This window comes from Colius striatus, chromosome 20 (genome assembly GCF_028858725.1).
Source record: "Colius striatus isolate bColStr4 chromosome 20, bColStr4.1.hap1, whole genome shotgun sequence".
Taxonomy (NCBI): Eukaryota; Metazoa; Chordata; class Aves; order Coliiformes; family Coliidae; genus Colius; species Colius striatus.
The window spans coordinates 3,564,692-3,586,677 of record NC_084778.1 but is presented as its reverse complement, the minus strand read 5'-3'; the positions used below and the strand labels follow the sequence as shown (position 1 = coordinate 3,586,677).

Below are 21,986 nucleotides of genomic sequence, written 5' to 3'. Positions count from 1 at the left end.
TTGCTGTCTGTGCCAGGGACAGGCATGGCCTTAATTGGGTGTCTTCACCAGTGCCACTGGCTCCTGGCAGCTCCCTGCTGGCAGCCAGCCCCTGTCCTGCCAGGACGAGGGAGTCCGGGTCGTGCTCAGCAGAGCGTTGGTCGATGCACGTGGCCAGCGGCCCAGCCGAGGGTTGATTGCCTGGAGGCGGGACCCTTCCTGCCGCCATCGGAAATCGATGCTGCCCGCACACCTCCCGGGTCGATGGCTGTGCCCAACCGCCCGTGCCGGGGTCAGCAGCCCCGTCAATACCTCGTTGTTCATTAAGACGTGGAGGCTCAGCGCTGTGAGCCCGATGCAGGACTTGGCTGAGGCTCAGCAGAGCTGAAGCGGGGCCTGTTTGCTTGCACAGGCAACACACATGTCCCTGTGCTCTCCCTGGGATGGGATCTGGCTCCTTGCTCCCCAGATCCCGGCCAAAATTACTGGAGAACACAGCCAAGGAAAACCTCCTGGGCAGAGTCCAGGCGCTTTGGCCTTGTCTCTCCCCGTGGGGAGCTTGTAACCCCATCAGCTCTCCCAAAAGATGGGCCTCAGCAAGTCAGGGCACATGGAGCTGTCTCCAACCATCCCCCGTGCATCCTGGCTGCCCCCACAGCCCCACTCTCCCGTGCTCCCCCCAGGGTACCCTGACCACATGGTGTTTGCGGAGTTCAGGCGGCGTTTTGACGTCCTGGCCCCACACCTGACCAAGAAGCACGGGCGCAACTACATTGTGGTGGATGAGAAGCGGGTACGTGCCCCGTGCCAGGGCCAGCGCTGTGGCCTGGGGTGCTCTGCACCTTGGCTGTCCTCTGCACTTCCCAGGGTGCTGCCAGCCCAGCCCTGATCCCTCTTCCTCCCTGCAGGCAGTGGAGGAGCTCCTGGAGTCTCTGGACCTTGAGAAGAGCAGCTACCACATGGGCTTGAGCCGGGTACGATGCCCAACACTGGCTGGGGTGGGCAGGCATGGCACAGCGGGCAGCACAAGGGCGGCACTGTTTGCTCCCACCTACGGCATTCCTCATGTCTGGAATAAAACCCCCACAACAGGACAGGGCCAGTGGCTGCAGAGAGGAGAGCCACATCCCCACGAGCCAGGAGGGTGGCACAGTGTGGCTGGAGGGATGTCAGCCCCCTCCAGCATCTCTCCCCTTTCTCCCCCTGCAGGTGTTTTTCCGGGCCGGGTCGCTGGCGAGGCTGGAGGAGCAGCGGGACACACAGACCAGCAGGAACATCACCCTCTTCCAGGCAGCGTGCAGGGGCTTCCTGGCACGGCAGCAGTTCAAGAAGAGGAAGGTTCGTCCCAGCAGCTCTCCCCTCCCCACTCCCTGCAGCACAATTTCGCCTAAAATGGGCAGCGCAGCCTTTCTGCCGCTGCCTGGGCCAGCACCTCCTCCTCCCACGCCCGCCCAGCTGTGGGGGGCCAGGGGGAACCGGGGGGCCAGGGGGAACCGTCAGGGAGGGTGCTGAGCATCGGCAGCGGGATGAAGCGGCGTTATCAGCTCCTGCCTTTATTACTGAAGAGGCCGTAAAACAGGCAGCGCCTCACCTTCGGCAGGAGTAGCCTTTGGAGGGACTGGAGAGACTCAAGCAGCAGACAAGCCGGGTGCAATTAGCCCAAATGCTAACGAAGGGCAGCGTGCTGGGGGATTGCTGTGTGCTGAGCGCTCTCCCACCCCGCTCTGCCCCTGGGTGCTGAGCCCACGCCCCGTGCTGATACCGTGCCCCGCGCAGATCCAGGATTTGGCCATCCGGTGTGTGCAGAAGAACATCAAGAAGAACAAGGGGGTGAAGGACTGGCCTTGGTGGAAGCTCTTCACCACCGTGCGGCCCCTCATCGAGGTGCAGCTCACCGAGGAGCAGATCCGAGGCAAAGACGTGGGTATCCTGTGCTGGGGACACTGCGTGGGGCAGGGTGGGCTCAGGGCAGCATTGGTCCTGGGCAGAGCCCTAAACAGGGGCGGGATGCAGGATCCTGCAGTGGGGTGGGATGCAGGACCCCAGGATGTGGTGGGATGCAGGACGTGGCTGCCCCATCAGCGCCAGACTCGGCTCGAATTGTTCCCTAATTTGCGAATCAGCATGTCATTAGCATCCCGAGAGCCGGCTGTTGCTTGAGCCCAATTACAAGGCGTGGAGAATGGAAATGAAACCGTGTGCCGCGAGGCATATGCTGGGGCTGCGCGCTGCGCTGGCAACCAGACACTCGTGTCCCCGCTGAGCCCGCTCGGCACGGAGCTGCTGCCTGGCTCAGCTTTCACCCCCACCCACTGGGGACGGGCACCTGGGGTGGAGGGCACCTGGGCTTCCTCCTGCCCTCCCCAGCCCGTGCTGAGACCAGAGGAGGGGGGAGAAAGATGCGCTTGAAGCTGGCAGCTGGATTTACCTCCCCTGTGCCAGCTGGTGGGCTCTGGGCATCCCGGGGAGCCCTCTCCCTCCCCACCTGGGCTGGGTACACTCAAACCCTTTGGCTGATGGATGAGTTTGCTCCTACCCCTCTCCCCGAGGGGATGTGGGGACCCCTGTCCTGCTTTGCTGGAGCTGCCTGGTGTTTTGACACCATTTATGGGGTTGGAGTCAGCACGGCAGTGGAGTGGGTTGGGGAAAGTCCCTGCCCAGCCCTTGGCAGGGGAGAGCAGCCCCCACCCTAGGGAGCCCCCACACTGCTCACCTGGGACTGAGCAAGGGATTGAGGGGTGCAAAGAGCTGCCAGGCTCCTGCCTGCCAACCTCTTCTCCTGTGTCAGCCCCCTCCCTCACCGCCTGCTCTGTTGCAGGAAGAGATTCAGCAGCTGAAGAGCAAACTCGAGAAGGTGGAGAAGGAGCGTAACGAGCTCCGGCTCAACAGCGACCGCCTGGAGAGCAGGGTAGGTCCTTGCCGGCACTGAGAGGGTGTGCAGTGCTGTGCCAGCCTGCCCTGGTGCCTGCCCCAGCCCGTGATCATCCCATTCCCTCCTCCTGTGTCCAGATCACAGAGCTGACATCGGAGCTGACGGACGAGCGGAACACTGGCGAGTCGGCCTCCCAGCTGCTGGACGCCGAGACAGCCGAGAGGCTGCGGGCTGAGAAGGAGATGAAGGACCTGCAGGTAAATGCGGCTCTGCCTGACCTCACAGCACCCCCCAGCCCCTCCCCAGCGCTCACCACGGCCCTGTCCCCTCTCAGGCCAAGTACGATGCTCTGAAGAAGCAGATGGAGTCGATGGAGATGGAGGTGATGGAAGCTCGTCTCATCCGGGCGGCCGAGCTCAACGGGGAGCTTGATGATGATGACGATTCAGGTACCATCCTGTGCCCTCATCTCCATGGTGGCCCCACACCACCCTGGGCAGCCTCTTGGTGACCCCATTTCCCTGTACAGGTGGCGAATGGCGGCTGAAATACGAGCGGGCTGTGCGGGAGATCGACTTCACCAAGAAACGGCTGCAGCAGGAGCTGGAGGACAAGCTGGAGGTGGAGCAGCAGAGCAAGAGGCAGCTGGAACGGAGGGTAAGTGGGGCTCAACCCCATGGACCCCCCAATCCCCTGGGCAATGGGTGGGCAGCTGCTGCCTACTCAGAGCTGAGAGAGCCCGTGGCCAGGGCAGCGAGGATGCTTCCCACAGCCCTCACCACCCTCCCTGCTCCTGCCCACAGCTGACAGACCTGCAGGCAGACAGCGAGGAGAGCCAGCGCACGCTGCAGCAGCTGAAGAAGAAGTGCCAGCGCCTGGCTGCGGAGCTGCAGGACACCAAGCTGCACCTCGAGGGCCAGCAAGGACGCAACCACGACCTGGAGAAGAAGCAGCGGAGGTGGGGACCATGCACTGGCAGCGGGGATGGCACCCTCGCCACGCAGCCAGCCTCTTGCAGAGTGGCATTACCATTTTAGCAGGGATTTGGGCACTTCACCAGCTCCCACTTGGCTGAGGTGTCTCCAGCGGGATGACATGCCCGGGTTGGACGTGTTTATTGTGGAGGGAACCTCGATGCCTTTTAGGGGGGGCCCAGAGTTGAATGATACCCCCCTGTGAGTCTGTGCCCCATGACTCTTTGGCACTTGCTCTCATCCCATCCCGTCTCCCAGCCCCAAAGTTTGCTAACGTTATTAAGCAGCAGGGACGCTTTCATCTCATTATGGTAATGATCACACACAAATACAGCGAGAGAACCCAATCTAATTAATTTCAATTTCCGCGGATTGAAGCCTGTGCTAATGCAGCTGTTTATTACCCAGCGCCAGGCAAAACGGGGATTAGCTGCCGAGGTGTTTAACGCAGGTCACAAACTCAAGCACAGGGTTGTTTGCCAAGCCCCAGAGGCAGCATTTTCAGAGCAAACCTGACTGATCCCATCCCAGGGGCATTGGGAGAGGCTGCCGTGGTGCTGCCTGGCTCCAGGCTGAGCTGAGGGACGCATGTCCCTGTGGGGTGGGACCGGTGCCATCTCACATGGGGCCATGGCACTGGACTACATCAGGGGAAGCTGAGATGCCACAGCAACCCGTCTCTGTTGGAGACCTCTCCATGTCCAGTGGCCCCTCCACGTCCTGCAGCCCCTCCACGTCCTGTACCCCCTCCTGCGTGGAGGATGCAGTGTCTCCAGTTGTCCCTGTGTAGTCAAGCCCCTGCTGTTAGCAGCCCCAAGCCTCGCTGGCACATGCCAGCCCTGCAGGGTCTGTGCCAGGAGCTCTGTGCTCTCTATTAGCTGCTGAGCAAAGGCATTGGGAGGAGTTTCTCCAAGTGGCTCCATGTGACCGTGCTGGCAATTAAAGGCTCATCAACAGCATGCTTCAAACAAGCACTCAGTGACACCCTGCCCACTGCCATGGGGGTGCTCAGTGCAGGTCTGAGGTCCCATCCTCATTGCCCACCGTGGCACCCCGCGTGCCCTTCCTGCTCTCCCCACACACACAGGTTCGACAGCGAGCTGTCGCAGGCACACGAGGAGGCACAGCGGGAGAAGCTGCAGCGGGAGAAGCTGAGCCGTGAGAAGGATGTGCTGGTGGCTGAGGTCTTCGGCCTCAAGCAGCTGCTGGAGGTGAGCAGCCCCTGGTCCTCTCCCCCGTCCCCCAACCAGCGGGTGCCGCGAGCTCACTGTGACCCTGTCTCCACAGGACAAGGACTTGGACATCGCAGGGCTGACGCAGAAGGCGGAGGCGCTGGAGGCCGAGCTGCAGGACATCTCCTCCCAGGAGTCAAAGGATGAGGCCTCCCTGGCCAAGGTGAAGAAGCAGCTGAGAGACCTGGAGGCGAAGGTCAAAGACCAGGAGGAGGAACTGGATGAGCAGGCTGGGACCATCCAGATGCTGGAGCAGGTACAACGGGGAGGGACGAGGTTTCTGGGCGGGGTGGTTTCATGCAGGGCTGTTATTACCTGGGCCGGGCTTGGCTGGGAAGAGGAGGCAGTCACCCCCAGATCAGCGTTGGGCCAGGCATCGCGGCTGCCGGCACAGCTCCTGGCCCTCTGTGCCATGGCCCGGCAGGTCACGGTGGGGCAGGCGGCCCAGCCGGCCTCGGACTGGGAGGTTTTCCGGGTGAGTGGTGCCCAGGGAGCAGTGTGGTGAAGTCCTTGTGTCCCCTTTGCTCTGACCACTTCCTCCCCTCCATTTACAGGCCAAGCTGCGGCTGGAGATGGAGATGGAGCGGCTGCGGCAGACGCACGCCAAGGAGGTGGAAAGCCGCGATGAGGAGGTGGAGGAGATTCGTCAGTCATGCCAGAAGAAGGTAAGGGCTCAGCTGCAGCCCCTCTGCCCAGGGAGAGGGGGCTGGGATGTGTCCCTGTGCCCTGGCCAGATGCTGGGACCTGCCAGCCGGGCACAGTCACGCAGCGCCCGGCTCCCACGCGGCCACGGCCCGGCTCCGCTGGCTCGGCAGGTCCAACCAGTCCTGTGGCTGCCCTGGCCCTGGCCGGCGTGCACCAGGCTTTGCGCCTCTGCTTGCACAAACACCTTGCTGGGGGGTCACCTGGCATCCCCAGTATGTGGGCACAGGACAAAGGGTCCTGGTCCCTTCCCACTGCCCTGACTGGGCTGCCCTCGCTGTCCCCCAGCTGAAACAGATGGAAGTGCAGTTGGAGGAGGAGTACGAGGACAAGCAGAAGGTGCTGAGAGAGAAACGGGAGCTGGAGAGCAAGTTATCTGCCGTCAGTGAGCAGGTAGAGTACAGGGCAGCCAGCTCTGGCTCACTTCAGGGACACCAGGGTGGTCGTGGCAGGTGGCACGGTGCCCTGGCACGGTTCCCCTGCCACAGGCCAACCAGCGTGACTTTGAGACGGAGAAGCGCCTGCGCCGGGACCTGAAGAGGACGAAGGCGCTGCTGGCTGATGCACAGATCATGCTGGACCACCTGAAGAACAATGCACCCAGCAAGAGGGAGATTGCCCAGCTCAAGAACCAGGTGTGAATCTCGACTCTCCCCACACCCACCCCAAAATCACATTCCTTGAGGGACGTGGGGTGTCCCTGTCCCCTGGCCGGGCACTGAGCCACGTCTCTGCAGCTGGAGGAGTCGGAGTTCACGTGTGCAGCCGCCGTCAAGGCCCGCAAGTCCATGGAAGTGGAGATCGAAGACCTCCACCTGCAGATTGACGACCTCGCCAAGGCCAAGGCAGCAGTGAGTGTTTTTGGGGTGCAATGCACCACCTGCAGCTGGGGGCAGGTCCTCACCAGGGCAAGGAGCATATGGGAGTTTGTGGGGGGAGGATGCCCCACTCCTGGGGCACAGGGGGTGACACAGGCGGCTCCCCACAGCTGGAGGAACAGCTGAGCCGGCTCCAGCGGGAGAAGAACGAGGTGCAGAGTCGGCTGGAGGAGGACCAGGAGGACATGAATGAGCTGATGAAGAAGCACAAGGCAGCTGTGGCCCAGGTGAGGGAGGAGCAGCAGCTGTGGCACCCCCAGCCTCCCCCATAACACCCCCTTTCGAAGCCGAGGCACAGGGGACCCACTGATGGCCCCGATGTGTCCCACAGGCATCTCGGGACCTGGCACAGATGAACGACCTCCAGGCACAGCTGGAGGAGGTCAGCAAGGAGAAGCAGGAGCTGCAGGAGAAGGTGAGGAGCACCAACTTCTGGCACAGCCATGCACCTCAAGTGAGGCTGGGAGGACAGGGAGTATCCAGAGACCCGCTCCCCACACCCTGGTGGGGTCCCCTGCACCCCGGGCAGCTCTCCATTGGGATGGGAGCAGCATGGCCAGCAGCTCCACTTCAGTGCAGCACGGTGGGAGGTCAGGGAGGTTGTGATTTAGACTGAGGCCGTGCCCCCAACTCCTGCAGCTACAAGGCCTGCAGAGCCAACTGGAGTTTCTGGAGCAATCCATGGTGGACAAGTCGCTGGTGAGCCGGCAAGAAGCCAAGATCCGCGAGCTGGAGACCAGGCTGGAGTTCGAGCGGACACAAGTCAAGCGCCTGGAGGTGGGTGCTGGGCTCCCCCTCTGCTCCAGCCAGGGCTGGGATGCAGCAGCACCATAATCCCCTTCCTGGGACCCCCCATGCTGCAGCCTATCCCCTGCCCTCGGCCCATCCCTATCCCTGCAGGAAAAGCTCCCTGCAAGCGCCGATAACAGTAATCCACCACCCAGCCTGGCCAAGTGCTGCTATTTCCCTGCATTGACTTAAGGAAATTATAGACTCTCCCAGCCCCGCTAAACGCAGCCTGCTTTATATTCTGCCTCTGCAGCTCTGCCGGGGGAGTGGAGCAGCTTAGTTCTCCTCTTAATATTTTCCTAGCTGTTATTTCCCTTCCCCGCTCTCTCTGCCGGGGCCATAAATATGCAGCGGCTGGCTCAGCGGCTGAGGGAGAATGGGAGCTATTTTTTTCCCCACGTTACACGCTGTAATTACTTCACACACAGTTAAATCTATTTTTCCAATTCGACAAACCCCCTGCGGTTGTTCTGCCCCTTTCCCTGGCCCTGGGGACGGGGGGTGCTCCCGCCGTAAGTCCCTGGCGATGGAATCCGTCCTCGTGGGAGTCCCTGGTGGGTGTTGCTGCAGGGTGAGGGGTCGGTGGGGGGGGTCTGGGGTTGAGCCCGTGGCTGCTGCCCTGCAGAGCTTGGCCACACGCCTGAAGGAGAACATGGAGAAGCTGACGGAGGAGCGGGATCAGCGCGCGGCCGCCGAGAACCGGGAGAAGGAGCAGAACAAGCGGCTGCAGAGACAGCTCCGCGATGTCAAGGAGGAGATGGGCGAGCTGGCCAAGAAGGAGGCAGAGGCCAGCCGCAAGAAACACGAGCTGGTGAGGCACCCTCAGGGCCAGACAGGGGGATGGAAGGGTTTTCATATGGTACCCAGCTCACTCCACTCCCTCCCTGCAGGAGATGGACCTGGAGAGCCTGGAAGCCGCTAACCAGAGCCTGCAGTCGGACCTGAAGCTTGCCTTCAAGCGCATCGGGGACCTGCAGGCAGCCATTGAGGACGAGATGGAGAGTGACAGCAACGAGGATCTCATCAACAGGTGAGAGCACTTGGGGCCTGGCTCCCATGCAAGGCACGTCACCGGGGTCACCAGGGTCACCGCTTCTCCCCACCACTTCTGAGATGCCACAGGGACTCCCTCCGCTCTGCCTGGCCTTGGCAGGGTGCCATCCATCCATCCATCCATCCATCCATCCATCCATCCATCCATCGTGTACACGTGCATCTGTCCATCCGTGCATCATGCACCTGTCCATGCACCCGTGCATTTGTCCATGCACACGTGCATCAGCCCATGCATCTGTGCACCCGTCCCTCCCTCCACCCACAGCCCCTGTGCAGCGTCACCTGCTTGTGGAGGTGCCTGAAATGCAGCCAGGGCCGTGCTGGCTGCCTGGCAACAGCCCGGGATGCCCTAGGAGCCAGGAAAGGAGCTCTGGGATGCTGGGATCCAGCCCAGGGCGCTGGGATTCCTTCCAGGCCAGGGTAGACTCACATAATTGGTTAGGTTGGAAAAGACCTTTAAGATCCTTGAGTACAACCATTACCCCTGCACTGCCACAGCCACCACTAAACCATGTCTCTCAGTGCCATGTCTACATGGCTTTGGCACCCCTCCAGGGCTGAGGGCTCTACTGCCTCCCTGGGCAGCCTGGGACAGTGTTTAACAACCCTTTCAGTGAAGAAATTTTTTTCAAACATCCAATTTAAAGCTCCCCTGGTGCAACCTGAGGCTGTTTTCTCTGGTCCTGTCACTTGTAGCTTGGGAGAAGAGACCGACACTTACCTTGCCACAACCTGTCAGGAGGGTCTCCCCTCAGCCTCCTTTTCTCCAGGCTGAACACTCCCAGCTTCCTCAGCTGCTCCCCATCAGACTTATATTCCAGACCCTTCCCCAGCTCTCATGCCCATCCCTGGACACGCTCCAGCACCTGACCCGGGATGCTGAGCTCTGGCACCCATGCCAGTGGTGCAAAGCAACCCCACCTCCCTCCCCTGACCCTTCCCCACCCTTTAATTTGCCCCCCAGTCATTCCCTACCCACTTGTTTGGTTTAATTTGCCCCCCAATCGTTCCCTACCCACTTGTTTGGTTTAATTTGCCCCCCAGTCATTCCCTACCCACTTGGTTGGTTTAATTTGCCCCCCAATCGTTCCCTACCCACTTGTTTGGTTTAATTTGCCCCCCAATCATTCCCTACCCACTTGGTTGGTTTAATTTGCCCCCCAGTCATTCCCTACCCTCTTGGTTGGTTTAATTTGCCCCCCAATCATTCCCTACCCTCTTGGTTGGTTTAATTTGCCCCCCAATCATTCCCTACCCACTTGGTTGGTTTAATTTGCCCCCCAATCATTCCCTACCCACTTGATTGGTTTAATTTACCCCCCAATCATTCCCTACCCACTTGGTTGGTTTAATTTACCCCCCAATCATTCCCTACCCACTTGGTTGGTTTAATTTACCCCCCAATCATTCCCTACCCACTTGGTTGGTTTAATTTACCCCCCAATCATTCCCTACCAACTTGGTTGGTTTAATTTGCCCCCCAATCATTCCCTACCCTCTTGGTTGGTTTCAGGTTTGGTTACTTAATTTTTTCCTTTCATTTGATTTCCTTTCTGTTGTGTTTCTCCCCACTCCAACCCTCCCCAACCCCTCCCAGTTTACAGGACATGGTGGCAAAGTATCAGAAAAGAAAAAGTAAACTGTGAGGAGCTTGTCTTTCCTTTCCCCTTCCCCTAACCCCCCCTCACCCCCACGGGCCGGGGCCCTGCATGCCACAGGCCCACCTCCGCATGCCCTAACAGCACCCACGGCACATAACCACATCCCAGGCCTGGGGGACAGGCTGAACCTCGGGGCTGGGGAGGGGGTGGGATGCTCTGCCGTGGCTGACAAGGAGTGTATGGACATGGAGCAGTGATGGAGCCGTATTGCCACACACAATTAACATCCCCCCAGCGCCGTCGCTGCCGTGCGACCCGGGGCCTGCTTAACTAACGGCACGTTCACCCAGGTTTGATGTGGAGTTCAATTCTGCCGGTTATAAAAGCTTATCTACCCCCAGAGTTTGTTTGCAAGGCTCACTGATGGGGGGTGGTTGTTGTCATTCTGTGTTTTGGTGAGGTTTGTTTCTGTTCCAAGCCGAGTGTTGGCTGTTTGGCAGGGGAGGGAGCTCGCTGCTAGAAACTTAACGAAGAGGATTCATATGCAGGGTCTATCCCAGCCCATCCCCTGTGCCATCTGCCACCAGCCCCCAGGCAGGGAAGAAGCCCAAAGCTGGGCGGCTAAAAGGGCCGTTTTAGATGAGATGATAGATCCCTCCCCTGGCAGCAGGAGGGGTGGGCAGGGAGGGGGCTGCGCCGCTTCGATTTCCTGATAGATCCCGCCGGTACTGCCATAACCCTAATGAAAGCAGTAAGCAGTTTAGGTATTAAGGGAGATTTATACAGGGATGCTTTTAGCGTGGAGGAATGGATTTTGCAATGCATACGGCACCTTCTTTCTCAAGGCAATCAATATGCTTGCGAACGGCCGTTACAAATTAGATGGTTTAAGCCAGATAGGGGTTTTTTTTCCTATGCTGGGGTGTAAATCAGGCTCTCTCCAGCACGGCAGGGCTGTAAATCTGCCCACCACGCTCCTGAGCCCGCCTTGCCGGAGTCGTTTCTGTTCTGCCTGCTAAACTCCTGTTTACCCAGGGCCATCAACATCACTCTTCCTCGCTGTAATTTTGCGCTCGACGGTGGCCTATAAAATGAACCCACTTATTTCCTTCCCAGCCTTGGAGCTGGAACTCTCCCTTGTTTCTGGAGCCCTGTCCTTGCCTGTTGCCAGCCCCACTGTCTCATCTTTCCGTCCCTGCAGCCGTTCAGCAGGGCTCTGTTGGAGCCCTTTGGCTGGGCAGGAGGGTGGTTTGGGGGTTCAGAGGGTGTGGGGCACGGCTGTGCTTTGGGGAGCTCCTAGCATGCAGGTTGAGCTGTGTGCATGCAAGTTGTGTCCCGGGAGATGCAGCAGGACCACGGGATGGGGTACACAGGCACTGGGTGCCAGGGGAGGCAGTTCAATGCCTGGCAGCACAATTTTGCCTCCCCAGCACCCAAAATCTCACTGCCCCATGCTCACCTCTTGCTTTCTCCCACCCTGGCCTGCTCCTCCGGCAGCGACGGTGACTCGGATGTGGACTCGGAGCTGGAGGAGCGTGTGGACGGGGTGAAGTCCTGGCTCTCCAAGAACAAAGGCTCCTCCAAAGCGCTCTCGGACGATGGTAGCCTGAAGAGCAGCAGGTGGGTGCAGGGCTGGGCGCAGGGCTGGCTGGCAGAGGACGTGGTGGGCTGTGCCAGGGGATTGCCAGGGTGAGGGGTACACATCCCTGGGGAAAGCACTCACCTGCTGAGCGCAGATTGCTTTTATCCAAACCCAATTTCCTAGCAGGGCTCCGAGAGTCCCAGGAGGCTCCCCCCTCCTCTGCCAAGCAGGGGGGAAAGATCTGAGCTGTTTTTTCTTAATTGGTTTAATTTATTCAGCGGTACAGATGTAAAACATTTTGTTATTGGAGATAATTCCACCTTTTCTGAAGTCAGGAATCAAACGCAGCGGCTCCAGGTAGCCGACAACGAAACAAATTGAACGCAGCACTAGAGAGGGGAATGAAAGGGGAAGGCAAGTGCCAGGATAGAACACTTCCCCCATTTACATGCCACTTTTCCACATCGCCGTTTCCCACTGACGCAAATCGCCGAGGCTGCCTCTCCCCCGTCCCGCTCATCCCTCTCTCTCTTGCCTCCCCTCCCCGGTGCGTGCGCGGGGCCGCGCAGGTCAGTCCCCCCGGACGGTCCCGAGGCCGAGGAGCGGCCAGTGTCGGTGTTGAGCTGCCTCAGCTATAGGAAGCGTCCGGGCCTCAAGGACTCCATAGGCGGCTGCGGGGACGAGCGGCTCTTCAGCGCTCTCAGTGAGCGGCCGCCTTCCCCCGAGCGCGCTGCGCGCAGGGCGGCCCGTGGCAGCGAGCCCGAGGACCGGGCGGCCGTCATCGCCCGCGCCTTCGCCGACGCCAGCAGCCGGGCTCGGCAAGGGTTGGGCAAGCGGTGGTCCCTCTCGGCCGCCGACGGCGAGAAAGCCTCTGTCGCCTCGGCGCCGGTGAGCCGGGCCTCGTCCGCCTCCTGGCGCGGGCCGGAGGATGGAGATGAGGCGGACGAAGGGTACTCAGTGCTGAGCTTCGCCCTCTCCAGCCCCGGGAGCCTACGGAGTCGGCGCGGGGGGCCCGAGGGTCGCCCTGAATCGCGGCTCTCCCTGGCCCGCAGCCGCTTGGAGGAGGCAGAGGAGGGGTCCCGTGGGCAGCCCCCCTTGGCACGCAGCTTCTCTGTGCCCCCCCGGCCCCGCAGTGCCGCCTCTGAGGACGGGAGTCCCGGGGACGCTCGCCCCGTGGGGCACCGCTCCTACCTCGACCCCGACCTGGAAGCCGCCATCCAGGAGGTGCTGAGCTACCGCTCGCCACGGGCCGGGGGCTGCTCCAGCCCCGAGGCCGACTCGGGGGACGACGGCCGCAGCGTGCGCAGCGTGCGCAGTGCAGCCCCCCTGGGTGCCACCGACCGGCCCCCCGGCATCCTCCGGCGCTCGGCGTCCGCCCTCGACTTCTCCCAGCGCAACGGCCGGCGCCGCAGCAGCTCGGGCTCCTCCGAGGAAGAGGAGAAGCAGAAGAAGAAGAATGCCAAGAAACGTGCCAAGAAAGCCAAGAAGAAGTCCAAGAAGAAGAAGAAGAAGCAGCAGTCATCGACCGACTCGGATTCTTCCTCCGATTCCTCCTCGGAGTCCTCCTCCGGCTCCACCAGCTCCTACCGGAGCACCTCCAGCGTCAAGAAGGGCCCGAAGGCAGTGGGGGGCGAGGAGCCGGGACGTCCCGGCCGGGGCAAGAAAGAAGAGAAGCAAAGGAAGAAGCAGGTCGACAACTTGATGATGAAGTACCTGTACCGTCCCGAGAGCGACTGAGGCAGGAGGTGGGAGCAGTGTGTGCCGTGCAGCATGAACCTCCCCGTGTGCCACTAACCGCTCACCCTAACCTTCATCCGGCTCTGGGCATGGAGCCCACCTCTGCCAGGCACCCCGGGATGGGGCACCCTGGGATGGGGCACCCTGCTGCACCCACAGGCAGCCTTGCTCTTGGGGTGCTGCAGGGTCTCCCCAACACACCTGCAGCCATGGGGAGCATCCCTGGCATGGCTGCAGCGGGACTGGCAGCTGCCCCTGCTGCCAGGACACAGGAAGTTCAGACATTAGCAGCTGGGGCATGTGGGACACCGAGAAGCGCTGGTCCCCTCCCCACTGGAGTTTGTTCCTTCAAGAAATGTAAGGGCTCGTCATGGGGCACAGGATCCCCCCTCGCCCTGAGGGATTTGCCACCTCAGAGAGGGCAGTGGGTCCCCAGGACGGGTACTAACACGCATCCACTGCCGTGTGTGAGTGGGGGAAAGCAGGGGTGGGCAGCTGGGGCTCAGAGGTGTTTCTGAGGGTGGCCACATCCTGCTGCCCTGTGCCCTGTCGGGTGCCTGTGATGGGGAATTGGCCTCACCCTGCAGGGCTTTTGTGGTGGCAGCGCAGAGGCTGTGCTGGGGCTCACTGGCAGTGATTTCAGAGCAGGTTCAATCCTTTCTGACATCTCAAATAGAAGGACTGGAGGAAGGGAAACATGATCATGGTCGGGTTGCCCAATGCCTGTCCTGGGGCCAGGGAAGGCATCATGGGGTGGCAAGAGGGGAGAAACACCCCCAGCACCCAGCCACGGGCTCTGGTGCAACCAGGACCCTCATGGTGTGATGTCCATGAGCCCTGGCCATTGCATCCACAGCCCATGGGGTGATGTCCATGAGCCCTGGCCATTGCATCCACAGCCCATGGGGTGATGTCCATGAGCCCTGGCCATTGCATCCACAGCCCATGGGGTGATGTCCATGAGCCCTGGCCATTGCATCCACAGCCACGTGTCTTTTTCTGAGTGTGTGGCGCTGGGTGCCCATGAGAGGTGGCAGCCATGGGGCAGGCTCAGCTTGGCCGGGCCTCAGAGGAGTCAGCTGTGGTGAAGCAGCCATAGATATCTCTGAAATGATAAAATGGTGGCGATGGAGGCTTCATGCAGGGAGCTGCCAGTTTGCTGCAGCTCCCACTGCACCTAGATGGGAGGTGTGCAGCAGCCGAGCCCTGCAGCGGCACTGCAGCCCCCCCTGCCCCCTCTAACCCTTCTCTCTCCCACACAGCCCCCCCAGCTCCCGGCACCCCTTCGCCTACGACAGATGGGATGAGGAGCAGGACGCCGGGGAAAGCACACGCCGCTCGTCCCGCAGCTCCCCCAGCGCCAGCGAGGCCGAGAGCCGGACCGCCGAGACCCCCGCCTAACCCCTCCCAACACACACACACACACACACATCCCTCACTTCCCATCGCCCCAGAAACACTCAGCGCCACGGGGCCGCCCCGGGCAGCCGGTATTTCTTCTGCACAGGGGCAGGGGGGGCACAGGCAGCCAGGTGCCCCCCCAGCCCTGGCCATGGGGGGAGCAGCCCGGCCGGCTCGCTGGCTGCAGCCCCCACATCTCCCTCCCATCTGTCCTCGGCGGAGGCAGCGGCTCCAGCACCCCGGGTTTACTCCTCAGTGCCTGATGGCTCCTTATTTTGTAACTTAAACTCCCCCCACCCCCCTCCCCGGGCACTTCACTGTCCTCCTAAGCCCCATTTAGTTGAGCCAAAGACGTCTCTCGCTGGCCGGGCCCTGGAGAGCAGCTGCCCTGCAGCTGGGAAGGGGACATGGGGATGGGGTCCCACATGCCTCCCACCCCAGGGTTGTCATCACCCCTCCTCGGCCCCTGGCCCCCACCTGGCTGTTTGCACTAGCCCAGCTGTGCATTACCCCCTCCTTTACTTTCAGTATGAAAATAAATGTCATTTCTGGCTGGTGACACAGGCTGCTGCCTGCTCTGCGGGGGGGAGGGCGTGTCACCCCATTTCATGAGGGTGGCAGCGTCTGGTGAGATGGATCCAGCCCCAGCAAGGACACAGGACTGCCTGGAGATGCCAAATCCAGCCCCTTCCCTAAGCCTGCTGCACCCATGGGTGCTGAGGGGAGGAGGGAGGCGGCCTTCGTTGGGTGCCAGCACTGAATCATTTATCAATCTTCATAAATATGCAGATGAGTAGGGGGATGGCAGCCCTCTGCCTGCCGGCGTTAATTATTTACCGCGGAGGAGCCGATGCTGTGCGCTGCCAGCCGCCTGCACACACCGGCTCAGCCTCAGCTCCAGCGCCCACCAGCCAGGCTGCGTGCTGCCCCAGCCCCAGGCACCCCCACACACACCCCTGGGACCCCCTGGGACTCCGGCAAACCACATCACTCCATCCTTTTCCTCACTATCTCTTGGAAACAAATGGGCCGAGCTGTGCGCTGGCTGCCATGAAGCCACACTGCGCTAATGCGCTTTCATTAAGTGGGAGCGATCTAATGATAATAAAATGGCACATTTAACATTAAAACATTTAACTTGACTCCTCAGCGAGTGCTTCTCTGCGCTGTACCAGCTCCATCTTCATGAGGCTGACAAAGCTCCTTCATTTGTTTCCGGGGAGCGGGTGCTCGGCAGAGGTGGCTTGGCAGGGTGCAGCATGGGGGTGTGGGGAGGAGGGGTACCCGGATGCTGGGATGCAGGGATAGGGGGGCGCAGGAGTGCCAGGGTATGGGAGCGCTGGGCTGTCAGGGGTATGGGGATGCTGGGATGCAGGGAGTTAGGGTTCCAGGATGCTGAGATGCAGGGATAGTGGGGGTGCAGTGATGCAGGAGTGCTGGAGTGTGAGGGTGCAGGGGTGTGGGGACACAGAGGTACTGGGATGCAGGGATTTAGGGCTCCAGGATGCTGGGATGCAGGGATGGGAAGGGAGGGTGCAGGGATGCAGGAGTGCTGGGGGGTGGGGATGCAGAGATGTAGGGGTGCAGGGCTATGGGGATGCTGGGGTACACAGAGGGAAGGTTGCTGGGACAGAGGAGTGCCAAGATGCTATGTGCTGGGTTAGAGACACCGGGATGCAGAGAGATGGGGATGATGGCACAGGGGATGCAGCGGGTGCCAGCGTGGTGTGGGGTAAACACACCATGCTGCAGGGGCCCAGCTCAGTGCCCTGCCAGGGGGGCACAGCCAGGGCCCTGCACTTACAGCCCAGCCCGCAGCACACCGGGGAAGCGGGTGATGGCAAAGGGGGCGATGCTGTGGGACGGCTCCTCACCCAGGCTCAGCTCACACAGCAGCTTCCCCACCACCGGTGCCATCTTGAACCCATGGCCTGTGGGGAGGAAGGAGTGGCTGGGGAGGGCACAGGCACCCTCACAGCTACGGCCAGCTCTGGGTGCTGGGTGCCCTCTCCTACCTGAGAAGCCGGCCCCAATCACGATGTTGCTGAACTTGGGGTGCCGGTCCAGGATGAAGTCTTTGTCTGGGGTGTTCTAGGGGAGATATGGTGTGAGGATGTGGGGCCACAGACCTTCTTGGGGTGGGGAGGAAGGGATGACAACATCCATCTTGGGGTGGAGCAGAGGTTGGGACCCCAAACAACTGAGTCCTGCTCCTGCAGGGGATCTCACCGTGTAGAGGCAGGTCTCCACCACGGCTGGCTGCGGCTCCAGCCCAGGCAGGTATCTCTTGATGAAGTTGCTCAGGATGGTGATGTTGGGGCGGGGGGTGTCCAGTGAGACCTGATCCCGCTCCTCAGGGTCGATGGGGCTGCCATGGTGGTAGCACACCTGGGAGGCAGCTGGTCAGAGGGGACTGACCAAGGGATCCCCCCACCCACCACTGTGCCCTGCTCACCTTGACCATCCCTGGGTACTCGAGGGCGGGCAGCCCATAGATGTCATGGGGGCCTTGGTTCAACCTCATGGTTATGAAGCAGGGACCAGTTCTGCCCGTGCCAGGGCTCCCCAGCTCCTTCTCCCTCCAGTAGCAGACGTCGATGCGCAGGGGCTGAGGTCATGGCATTAGCCCTGAGCCATGGCCATGCTGCCCCACAGTGCCACCCATCCTTACCTGCAGTGGCAAGCGGAGACCCAGGGGTGCCACGAGGGCACCGGTCCAGGCTCCGGCTGCAATGATGAGCCGTGGGGCTCGGTACACCCCAGCAGTGGTGGTGACGGTGAGCACAGCACCAGGCTCGATGCGCAGCACCTTCTCCCCATCTCGCAGGGTGCCCCCGTGACGGCGAAAGACGTCCTGGGTGGGGATGGTGATGGGAGGTGGCTGTGGGGATGGAGCCAGGGGACCCACACCCCATCCCATCCCATCCCATCCCATCCCATCCCATCCCATCCCATCCCCTCAGCAGCACTCACCTGCACTGCCCGCAGTGCCCGGTCAGCGAAGAGCACCCCACCAGTTCCATCCCAGACGGCCATCTCGCCAGCATGGAGCTGCAGGCCTGGGAAGTGCTGTGCCAGCGCCGTGGCATCCAGGACTTTGCTGGCACCCAGGTTGCGTTGGCATTCTTCCAGTTCCGGGTCACCCGCCGGCCCCAGCATCACGAGCCCCGTCCGCCTGTGCCCCACCAGCCATATCAGCTCTCCCTTTGCCCCCTCCCTGTCCAGACCCGCCCTCCACCTTTGCTTTACCCCTCAGGGGAAACTGAAGCACAATGGCACAGGTGATGTCCCAACTACAGCCAACACCACCAGCCCCGGCTGGTGATCCCTGGGGGATCATTAAGATCGTTTGCTTAATGACTCTTCCTTTATGGAGCCCTATAAATTACCCAGAGCTGGCGGCTATCTGGTCGGGGGGTTTCATCCTGCTCAGTGGCCTCAGCCCCCAGCCCCGTGGGGAGGGGATGGTGCCCTGTGGGGGCTGCATCCCCATTCCCATCACCTGTAGAGGCTGCTGCCTGTCTCGGCCTCCAGCTGCTGCCAGAGTCGGAAGCTTTGTGGCATCATGCGGGTGTAGACCGTGTTGGCGTAGGCACTGCGGATGATGCGGCTCTGCCCGTGGGAGCTGCCCCGAGAGTGGGGCAGCATGAACTGTGGGGCAGGAGGGGGATGTGGAGGTGACCCCCAGCACTGGCACCCCCAGCCCCACCAGCCCTACGTGCACCAGCGCCGTGCCACAGCAGGTACAGAGACACAGCCCACGCTGCCAGCCACGGCGGTGGGATGTGGCAGGACACGAGGGTCCCGGCGCTGGCGACCAGGAGTTGCAGCAGCAGCCACGTCTGTGCCATGGCTCAGGGCACAGAGGTCTGCAGGCGCCCACCCCAGCGTGCTGGGGCTGGGGACGTGGTGGGATGGGGACGCGGTGGGGCTGGGTACCTGCTCCAGCAGGAGGGTGTCCCTGTGGCGCTGGGCCAGGTGGTAGGCAGCGAAGGAGCCCTGGATGCCAGCCCCGATGACGATGGCATCGTAGGTGGCCTGGTGGAGCTGGCTTACAGCAGCCATGTCCGTCCTTGTCCCCGTCCAGCCAGGAACTGAGCCAAGGGGAGGGACGGGGCAGAGTCCAGCGGAGCTGAGCGATGGCAGAGCCAGCCCACGTTCCAGCACCCGTGGGGACAGTGCAGGCAGCACATGGGGGACACTTCCTTCTCCCCTGGAAGGGCGGGAGCGTCCCCTTCCCCCACCAACACAGGTGCCCAGACCTGGCAGGGTCTCAATGGCTGCGGGAGGAGGTTCAGGCTCCTCCTTTGCAAACCACCCTCTCACCGCTGCCAATGGGTGTTCTTATCCTTCCTGGCCCATGGCCCAGGCACACAGTTCAGGGCACATAGCTCGGGGCACATGGCACACAGCACCCTTTGCTCACCCTGGCCCCAGCCTGGCGCAGGGACCACACGGACCAGCCCCCCCACCTCATTCCCCAGGGAACCACAGAGCAGCAGGACCCCTCATCACCTTCATTACTCACCACAGTGAGGGCCCCCCGGCCTCCCAGCACCACCAGTAACATCAGAGTGAGTTGGGGGGATAAATGTGATGGAAAACTGTTTCCATTAACCCCCCTCTTCCCTCCACCTCCATCCCTGCTGGTTCTGGCTGCAGTGGGACACGGGGCTCAGTGAGAGACTCCCATCAGTGTGCCAATGGGAAACCCCAATCCTGCTTCAAGAGAAACAGTTTTTTTATCCTTCCAGCACGATTTATTGTGGCCATAAATGATTTTGTTGCCATCTTTTGTGGTTGTGATGTTGTTTTAACGGGATATAGGTGTGATTTAGGGCTTGCCCAAGCAGCCAGGCTGTGGCGTGGAGCCCCATGTCCCGACACCAATGGTGGATTCTGCAAGCCTGCAAAATTTTGGGGTGAATTTGGTGTCTGGGGACACTCAGCAATGCCTCAGGGTGGAGGGATAATGCAGGCAGGGGCTGCCAGCTTTGCCCGCTACTGCCACTGCCTGACAGCTAATTAGGGGAATTAATTTACTCTGGCTTTTGTGGTGTAAAAGGAATTATTTACTGGTTAATTGTTGTTATTATGAAATGTTAAATATCATTATTTATTTTGCTGCTTGCCTCCAGTGATGGATGAAGCATTCAGGAACGTGGGAAGCCCACACAGGGGTGGGATTTCCAGCCCCCCTACCTGTGCCTGTCCAGGTCACAGGGACACTCCAGCAGAACCAGCAATTAACAGGGATGGGGAGGTGAGAGAAGGGGCACAGGGAGTGCAGACAAAGGCTGAGCTCCCCGCTCCAGGTCCCTCATCCACACCGCAGCCTAAACCCACTAATGCAAGGAGTGCTCATGGGCCTCAGCAGCCCCGCGACGCTCAGGGCTCTGCGCTGCCCCATTAAATCAGCTCATCCTCCCTCGCCTTTGATGTTACAAATAAGCCACCCATTTCCCCGGGTTTCAGCTGGCTTCTCCTGCTTTGAACAACCCCTCTACCTGCTCTTCTTTTTCTTGTTCTTTTTTTTTTTTGCTGGGAAGATGAAGAATAATTAATTATCTGTGAAACATTAAACGGCAGAAACGAACACGTTAACGGCTTGTTAATGGATCGGGCTGGAAAGGCCTCACTCCTGCCACGCTGAACACGAGGAGGCTGTTGGTGGGGTGAGCTCCAGCTCCAGTGACTGTCCCCAGGGCTCAGTGGGACCCTTCAAGCCACTGCTTTTATTCCACAGACAACCCCAACCAAGGCTGATGGGGGAAGTCTGTACCCTCGGATCCCCAAAAAGCATCTGTTTGGGCTCATCTTGTTTTGGGGTGATTTTTTGGGGTTTTCCTCCAGCCCTGTGTCCTGGTCTCATCTCTGGCATCATTCTTTTGACCTGGTTTAAATTAACCAGAGGCAACAGTCGTGACAGGAAGAAATCCATTTCCCAAAGCAGCTGGCAGGGGCAGGAGAGTGAAAAAGAGAGTAGAAATGAAATATTCTGTGGGTGAGCTGGGTGGGAAAGCTTGGGGCTGGCACCAGGGTGTTTGGGGAACAGCCTGGCACAGGCTGCAGGAGTCTGGGTAGGAGTCACCAGTCTGGGTACGTGCAGGTGGGAGGGGGGAGAATTGGGTGGATTGAGGTTATTTGAATATCATAACATCAGAAACTTCAATTTGGCCTCAAAACGCTCATCTTCCAAACCCTACCAGGGCTTTGCTGCATTAAACATTGATGGAGCTGCCAGCAGATCAAAGTTTCGGGTTTAGTGCTGAAAGTACTTTGCGGGAGAGCCGCAGCCCCTGGGGACGAGAGGGACCGTGGCAGCGCTGCCGTGGGGCTGGTGGCACACAGACCATGCCACGGGCTGCTCTATCCTCCCCGTGCCCAGCCGTGCAGTGTGGTTTGCCCAGCAGTGAGTGAAGGCAAAGCAAGGCCTGGCATTACAGATACCCCCCAGGCAGCGGTGGGTGCGTGGGCTGCGAGCCGGCCGGGCTGCGGGGGATCCACACACAGCATCAGCGCAGAGAGGCGAAGCCATCTGGGCTTTCGTGGAGACGGGGGATTAAACAAAGAGCTGAGGGGTGGGGGGTGTTTTTACTGGGGTTTTTTATTTCTAACACACGCGAGAGCCGGTCCAGCAGCCAGCACTGAGCTACTGCCAACACCATCTGCCTGCTGCACGGCTGCTGCCCCTCCTCACTCGTCCCTCCCGGGGCAGAGGGACCCGGAGCCGAGAGTCTGGGAGCCCCTTACGATAAGGAATAAGCCCTCCCCCCTGCCATGCCCCTCAGTGAAGGCTGCCCTGGGCCCACATTTCCCTGCTTGGGGAGGGGGAGTGTGTGATAAGCAGCCCCAGATGGGGCTATTTAGGGATGGGGGAGAGCAGCTGGGAACTGGAAGGTCCTGGAGATTGCAGAATGAGGGAGGGGCAAGGAACAGGATATGAAGGGGTGGGCACCGAGAATCTTTCCTGTGGCTCTCCAGCCCGGGGGGCCTGCCGGTGTACGGGGGGAGAGGAGATGGTGGTGGTGGTCATGTAGGAAATCCTCATCCCCCAACCTTCATCTCCCAGCATTTGTAGGCGCCGCACTCGGAGAGTTACGGTGCGGGGGCAGCAGGGAGGTGCCCCCTCGCCCCCCTCCCAGCCTGAAGGATTGGGAGGCGCCGCGCTCGGAGCGTTACG

The 21,986-nt window shown here is 60.8% G+C and overlaps 2 protein-coding genes across 11 annotated transcripts in view; one reads left to right on the top strand and one right to left on the bottom strand.

The window, feature by feature from the left end:
• MYO18A (myosin XVIIIA) overlaps nt 1–15,945 on the top strand; it is a 37,953-nt gene extending 22,008 nt beyond the window's left edge. For 7 of the 10 annotated variants that reach the window (XM_062012066.1, XM_062012065.1, XM_062012064.1 and 4 more), the window contains 24 exons: nt 663–772; nt 888–953; nt 1,189–1,317; nt 1,756–1,899; nt 2,798–2,887; nt 2,989–3,108; nt 3,186–3,300; nt 3,381–3,508; nt 3,655–3,809; nt 4,913–5,036; nt 5,113–5,313; nt 5,612–5,722; nt 6,048–6,152; nt 6,248–6,394; nt 6,497–6,610; nt 6,748–6,864; nt 6,969–7,052; nt 7,277–7,414; nt 8,052–8,237; nt 8,317–8,456; nt 10,080–10,124; nt 11,581–11,703; nt 12,235–13,410; nt 14,665–14,747. In XM_062012066.1, the coding sequence (XP_061868050.1) occupies nt 663–772; nt 888–953; nt 1,189–1,317; nt 1,756–1,899; nt 2,798–2,887; nt 2,989–3,108; nt 3,186–3,300; nt 3,381–3,508; nt 3,655–3,809; nt 4,913–5,036; nt 5,113–5,313; nt 5,612–5,722; nt 6,048–6,152; nt 6,248–6,394; nt 6,497–6,610; nt 6,748–6,864; nt 6,969–7,052; nt 7,277–7,414; nt 8,052–8,237; nt 8,317–8,456; nt 10,080–10,124; nt 11,581–11,703; nt 12,235–13,402 (3,860 nt within the window). In that variant the 3' untranslated portion in view covers nt 13,403–13,410; nt 14,665–14,747. Of the gene's footprint in view, nt 1–662; nt 773–887; nt 954–1,188; nt 1,318–1,755; nt 1,900–2,797; nt 2,888–2,988; nt 3,109–3,185; nt 3,301–3,380; nt 3,509–3,654; nt 3,810–4,912; nt 5,037–5,112; nt 5,314–5,611; nt 5,723–6,047; nt 6,153–6,247; nt 6,395–6,496; nt 6,611–6,747; nt 6,865–6,968; nt 7,053–7,276; nt 7,415–8,051; nt 8,238–8,316; nt 8,457–10,079; nt 10,125–11,580; nt 11,704–12,234; nt 13,411–14,664 lie in introns of all 10 variants that reach the window. The other 3 variants (XM_062012068.1, XM_062012067.1, XM_062012069.1) reach the window with 2 other exon arrangements.
• On the bottom strand, nt 15,823–19,022 carry PIPOX (pipecolic acid and sarcosine oxidase). Its single transcript, XM_062012075.1, has 8 exons — nt 18,743–19,022; nt 18,306–18,454; nt 17,777–17,978; nt 17,475–17,657; nt 17,259–17,411; nt 17,033–17,191; nt 16,819–16,894; nt 15,823–16,734 (listed from the first exon to the last, which is right to left on the bottom strand). The coding sequence occupies exons 1-8, from the start codon at nt 18,866–18,868 to the stop codon at nt 16,604–16,606; spliced, it is 1,179 nt and encodes a 392-aa protein (XP_061868059.1). The 5' UTR covers nt 18,869–19,022; the 3' UTR covers nt 15,823–16,603.
• Nucleotides 19,023–21,986: the final 2,964 nt, after the last annotated feature.

Excerpts from the sequence above, each read along its gene's own strand:
- PIPOX (XM_062012075.1), bottom strand. The coding sequence starts at position 18,868 with ATGGCTGCTGTAAGCCAGCTCCACCAGGCCACCTACGATGCCATCGTC. Across the intron at positions 17,658-17,776 it reads GGGCACTGCGGGCAGTGCAG|GACGTCTTTCGCCGTCACGG; the intron begins GTGAGTGCTGCT and ends ATCCCCACCCAG. Across the intron at positions 16,895-17,032 it reads TGGAGACCTGCCTCTACACG|AACACCCCAGACAAAGACTT; the intron begins GTGAGATCCCCT and ends TATCTCCCCTAG.